This window comes from Malus sylvestris, chromosome 3 (assembly GCF_916048215.2).
Source record: "Malus sylvestris chromosome 3, drMalSylv7.2, whole genome shotgun sequence".
NCBI lineage: Eukaryota > Viridiplantae > Streptophyta > Magnoliopsida > Rosales > Rosaceae > Malus > Malus sylvestris.
The window spans coordinates 12,056,862-12,062,805 of NC_062262.1; the positions used below are offsets into that span (position 1 = coordinate 12,056,862).

At 36.8% G+C, this 5,944-nt stretch overlaps 1 protein-coding gene across 5 annotated transcripts; it reads left to right on the forward strand.

Moving 5' to 3' along the window:
* The first annotated feature begins 801 nt into the window (after window positions 1-801).
* Window positions 802-5,675, forward strand: LOC126614959 (lactoylglutathione lyase-like). Of its 5 annotated transcripts, none has more exons than XR_007620585.1 (10): window positions 914-1,077; window positions 1,157-1,282; window positions 1,371-1,432; window positions 1,811-1,871; window positions 2,147-2,226; window positions 2,321-2,391; window positions 3,097-3,186; window positions 3,608-3,730; window positions 4,956-5,092; window positions 5,390-5,616. XR_007620585.1 is itself a non-coding variant. In XM_050282666.1 (9 exons), exons 2-8 carry the CDS (start codon window positions 1,190-1,192, stop codon window positions 3,706-3,708), a joined length of 558 nt encoding a protein of 185 aa, XP_050138623.1. In that variant the 5' UTR covers window positions 802-906; window positions 1,157-1,189; the 3' UTR covers window positions 3,709-3,730; window positions 5,390-5,616. The 5 variants fall into 5 exon arrangements, 3 of the variants coding, with proteins under 3 accessions (XP_050138623.1, XP_050138624.1, XP_050138622.1); XR_007620584.1 differs by having other exon boundaries at window positions 4,956-5,070; XM_050282666.1 differs by lacking the exons at window positions 914-1,077; window positions 4,956-5,092 and adding an exon at window positions 802-906.
* The last annotated feature ends 269 nt before the right edge of the window (window positions 5,676-5,944 follow it).

Consider the following 5,944-nt stretch of genomic DNA (forward strand, 5'->3'; position numbering starts at 1 on the left):
TTCAAATCCATCAACATCTTAGATCAAGTTGTAATACAATTTAGAGAATTTTTTTTGGAACGACATCCTTTGAAGTGAAGAATATTCATCCTACTAGCTTTGTACAATTTTATTTTGATGAGTTTCATATCAAACAATTGTATTTTGTTGGATATTGATGAGTTTCATCTCAAAGTACTGCCCACTTTTTGGACTAGCTTTTTGTACAATTTTATTTTGACGAGTTTCATCTAAAACAAGTGTTATTTCAATGACATCATTACCCTACCAGGTATGTCAATTTTATTTTGAAGTACTATCCCGTCAAGTCCATGATGGAACATAACTTAAAGTATTTCAATGCCCATCCTTACTTGCCGGTTGGGTTGGACAATTACTCTCATAGGGTGAAAGGTGAATTTTACAACTGTCAATGTAATAAGTAATAGGCTATAATAATCCTAAAAAAAAAAAAAAATGGGAATTGCATACCTTAGCAGATGGAAAACCCAGTAGCGTAGCAGATGAAAACCTAGAAGATGGTAGCGCAGACTTGCGTCTGTTTGTATTCAAAAAGGGGATTTTTAAGTTTTAATAGAATATTAAAAAAGAAAAGATATATATGGAAGTAAATGAGTAAAAATAGGATTCTCTTTCCTATTAATTAAAGCAAAAAAAATAAAAAAAATAAGGCTTAACTAGAGTTAGTATGGATTACACATGTCAAGCATTGAAAGAGATGGTAAGCATACCCTATAGTTAATGTGGGTGAGCAAAAATGCACCCTTATATTAATGGGCATTTAATATGCAAATTTACTCTACAAATTTGTTCTACTATCATTTCTCTTAAAAGACGAAAAATCATCCCTGAGGCGCAGGAGACCTCCAAAATCCCCAGCTCCTCCGGTTTCCTTTCTCACACAAGGTAAAATTACTCTCTCTCTCTCTCTCTCTCTCTCTCTCTCACAAGAAGCCTCCATGGCTTCTTCTGCTTCTGCAATCACAACCGCCCTTTCCCGCCTCTCCCTAATCCGTTTGGCACCAAAACCCTCCCCGTCATCTCCTTACACAATCCCACTGTTCCCCCAATCCCAAGGTCCAAATTCATCCCACATATTAACCTTCGGGATTCGATAGTCCGGTTGCTCTCATACTTTTATGTGTCTTGCTTGCAGGGTCCGAAATACCGATTCCGATTGTTTTCTTCAATGGCGTCCGAACCGAAAGATTCTCCGGCCAACAATCCCGGCCTCCAGGCCACCCCAGATGAAGCCACTAGGGGTTACATCATGCAGCAAACTGTATGCAACCACGTCCCGTTGAATGAATATATAAAAAATTTGTATTTTTGCTTTAGAAATGATTTTTTAATGTGGACTTTGATTGCAGATGTTCCGAATTAAGGACCCGAAAGCGAGTCTCGACTTTTATTCACGTGTTTTGGGAATGTCGTAAGTTCTTGTTATCGTTTTACGGCGTCTTGTTTGAATTCTCTATGTTTTTTTATGTTAAGTATGAGTTAAGATTGGCATTTTCTTTGTTTAAGTTGAAGAATTTTTCGGTTCTAGAATTGTTGTGTTTTCTAGTGCTTCATACTTTGGGTGCATTGGTTGTTTCTTTGGATTTATCGCGATATGATAGCAGGATTTCAGTTGGTTTGTTTTGTGTTATCATGAGATGTCTGCCTCTTTGATGGTTTTCTGTACGAGTGTGTATGTGAATCTGCATGCATGCACTTTCCTGTGGCCGGAGATTCTGTAACTGGATGTTTTTGTTCAAAAAATTGACTCTTTAAGTGGAAATTGATGGTGATTTATACTATTGTTCAGGCTACTTAAGAGGCTCGATTTTCCAGAAATGAAGTTTAGTTTGTACTTTTTGGGCTATGAGGTAAAATTCATAACGTCCCATCTGCTGTAACATAATTTTATACTAGGTGCTCTTGTAGGTTTTACAGTGGTAATTGGATTACTGTATTTCCATTCCCTCAGTCATATGACACATCTCCGACGTCCCATTTAATGTTTTTTCTTAAAGGAGCAATTTGGCCTTTCACATTTTAATTGTGGAACCCCTATATGAAATAAAAGTGTGATAGTATGTTTCTAAAAAATTTCCTGATATTTCCAGAGACGTTTAATTTTATTTGATTTTTTCTTGAATAGGATCCTGCTTCAGCTCCAACTAACTCAGTTGATAGAACAGTTTGGACCTTTGGTCGGAAAGCTACAATTGAGTTGACACAGTGAGATTCTCTAATGTTTTCTACATGGTCTTATTTTCTGCACAATTTTTGTCTAATGTTTTCAGTAATATATGACAATCACTTACATTTCCAGTAATTGGGGTACTGAAAGTGATTCAGAATTTAAAGGATATCACAATGGGAATTCAGAACCTCGTGGCTTTGGTATGTTACTTGTCCTATGAATGTGTTAAAACATACAGTTTTTATTTTTATGTATTACATCACAGTTGTTTCTTCTCTTACTTAGACTTTGATTAACTAATTGATGTCAAGTGCCACGTATTATATCATGTCTTCTTATGCAGCAAGTACCGATGGTTCTAACTTCTAAGAAATGCATGCATTTGAACTTTCTCTGAACCATGAATTTAAAATACACTCCTAATGCTTAGTTCTGTCCGTAAAAAAAGTTAGGCTACAATTTTACAAAAAAAAGGTCGTACCCAGTGCACAAGGCTACAATTTTACAAGAATAAAGAAAATTCTAAGAGTGAACTCATTTGTTGGATTTGTTGTGTAGTGTGAGTAAAAGGTTTCCACGTTATTAACAAAAGATATGAGGGCTTCCCATCCTCAGTTGACCTTATTATCAAGAAGGCTTGATTTGTGAACAGGAATCTTTTTGTTTACTATACCATCATAAAACTACAAGACAGGATCAGCAACCACTGAAATTCATACAGGATGTGGTTTTCTGCATTTAGGGGAATAACTAAATTTGTAAGCGTTGGTAATGGTCGTTCAAACATGTTACATGTACTTTTCCTAGTTTGTACGTAGTGATTCTGGCAGACTCATGTGCTTTAAATCAATTCTTCTTTCTGGCATTCACAGTGATTGGCCTAATTGTTTTATTTTGTTTTTCAGGTCACATTGGCATCACCGTTGATGATACATACAAGGCCTGTGAGAGATTTGAAAGTCTGGGGGTGGAATTTGTGAAAAAGCCTGATGATGGTAAGAACATTCATCTTGTTGAACATATTAGGAATTGTGAGATGTATCTTCACTGAACATTAGCAGAAATAATTGGCGGGCATTCACTGGGACACTGTAGATCCTTTTTGTGTGCATACATTGATACATTTCAGTATCAGGCAGATGGTTTGAGTTAACCAAAAGATCATCACTTTTCCTGAATTGAAAGCAGCAGTACTTCTATGTTTGTACCAAAACACTTTGAGAAGCATTATGGTTTTTAAGGATGTATATGCGTATCTAGGTGTGTGCTCATATGTGCATGTGTGAAGCAACACAATTATGATGGGGGTCATTGTCGTGGTGCATTTTCTATTTTTCACCGTTATATTTGAAGAAGTAAATGATGGGGATGTATATACTGATTTCTGATTCCTAAGTTTTGTGATGTTGATTGCAGGAAAGATGAAAGGTATAGCATTCATTAAGGATCCTGATGGTTATTGGATTGAGATCTTTGACCTTAAAACTATAGGAACAGTCACAGCTGATGCTTCTTGAATTCATGGAACTTTATTTTCAGGTTAGTTTCAATTTTCTTATTTGTGCTTTTAACTGATTGTGACCAAATTCTTCTATTCGAATCTCTATAGGATTGGATTTCAAAACATTTGGTTTACTGGCCTACTGCATCATGTGTATTGGAAGCTTAACGATGCTCATCTGTTAACTACTATGTTAAGCATTCTCTTTTATTATTATATTCCCTACCCTCCCTCAGAAACATGATCAGACGTTGCACTGATTCATGGTATTTGAGCCATTCAAAGTGCTTGTATTCAAGTGTTTATGCATTTTTGCATGCATTGATGACTACATTGTGCAGACGTAGGATCAGGCACAGATCCGGGATTGAAAAATGGGGTGGGCTGAACTTCTAAGCTAATTGTTTTCTCAATCACATTTTCGGCCTAGTTTCTTTTGTTTTTGTGACATTTTTCAAATTTTACATAACCTAAGACGCATAGGATATGTCATTTCATAACATCTATATAGGACATGTCATTAAGGAAATTAAAATAATTACAATAATCTAGACTATTATTAAGTTTACATTTGGAACTTGGAAAGCAACGTGTCAAAAGCAATTTACACAAACCAAACACGATTCTTGATCCAAGTGACTGTCAATAAAAACCAATAAGCTAAAAAATAAAAATAAAAGTGTTTTGGCTATAGTTGCAGCCTTAGAGATGCTCTAAGAATTACAGGTCATCTTCTTCGTTAGGAAAATGCACGTCTGAAACCGTAATCATATTGCACTGTCGTCTACAGAAGGCAGCGACAGCTGTGAGCACTGGCTAATGGTTAAGAGTGAGACGGCCAACTGGGAGCTGGGGTGGGCTGGGATTGGCTGCGTACATAACTTTTTTCTTCTTTGTCTCTGTCATAGGTTAGGCTATAGCACACCCCAGCCATAGCTGGGTCCGTGCCTGTGTAGGATAGTGCAAGAGGGGTATTTACATTGAGTATGGTGCAGATGTACCCTTAGGTTTATCTGATTTGATAGGAAAACAAATTCTAGTGCACCAGATTGCGAATACATTTATCCTGTGATAGGATTTGGCCATTAACACTTATGGTGGTTCTGAAATTTGAATGCTTGCTTATTACAAAAAACTGGAATCTCCAGAAAAAGGGGACCAGCTGGTATATCGTAGCTGTATGCATGTCTATCTGAGATCTGGACAGCAGCATGGGTAGTCGCATATGGTATGCATAATGGGTTTAATATTTTGATTTTATAGGTCAGCAATAAGCATAGAAAATTTCAGTCATAGAACGGATGTAGGAAGGAACCTTTGGATTTCTCAGCTATGTACATTGGTGTGTGGGTGCTTACACTGAAGTGTGAAATTTCAGGTATCTGTTTCCCGCATTCCAGGTATATCTAAAACCGTAAATGTTCTTTTAGTGTTGTCCAGTTTGCTGCTTGTATGGCAATTTCATGAACCCATTTATAACTTTATAGATGCTACTACTTGCCTTTGGCCCTGCGGGTGTATCCGTGTATGTTTACCAGGTGTTAATTAGGTGTCGTAGCTTGTATATATCAGACATGAATCGGTTACATTAACTAGTGCACCACATCTGTTTTTCTTACTGTGGTGGGTTTTCTTCTCTATGCAAAGAAATTTCAGGCATTTCTTGAAGGTTAGATACTAACATAGTTGTTTATCAGAACTTTAATGCAGGTGAGCGGAGGTGACAACTTACACACTACATGGTTTCTCTGTTTTTCCTGATATATCCGAGTCCAGATATATTGGCACTTGTTCTTGTGTTTGTTTTGTTTCTCGTTGGTGTCTGGAGTTTTTGTTTTGTCTACTCGACTGTACGAACTTAATCCTGATGATCTTAATATGTTTATTTAAACATTTCACAGATCAAGTGCAACTTTTGCAAGTATCGGTTTCTTTGTATTGGCACCAACTGTACTAACTTTTAATCCAGTCATTAGTTATTAACACTGTATAGCAATCCAAGGGTGTCCAGCTCGAGTACTTAAAGAGCATTTATCTATGCTTCTACATTTATAGTTCTAATTTCGATTCTCCCTTCGCCCGCTATCTTGCTTGTATCGGAAAAAAATAATATTGCATAGCAGTCACGGTCACTGAGCACGGCACAAATCTGCCAGCCGATTATGGCCGTCGCACAAACGAATGGGATTTTCATTTGTTTGAGAAGAAAGGATATAGTTTTGCTAGTCATACATAAAATTGATGCCGTTGGT

What these genes read in the sequence shown, in the direction of transcription:
- LOC126614959 (XM_050282667.1), top strand. Translation starts at nt 960, where the DNA reads ATGGCTTCTTCTGCTTCTGCAATCACAACCGCCCTTTCCCGCCTCTCC. An exon ending in GTTACATCATGCAGCAAACT is followed by an intron (nt 1,283 to 1,370) that starts GTATGCAACCAC and finishes CTTTGATTGCAG; the next exon opens with ATGTTCCGAATTAAGGACCC. An exon ending in TGTGAAAAAGCCTGATGATG is followed by an intron (nt 3,187 to 3,607) that starts GTAAGAACATTC and finishes TGTTGATTGCAG; the next exon opens with GAAAGATGAAAGGTATAGCA.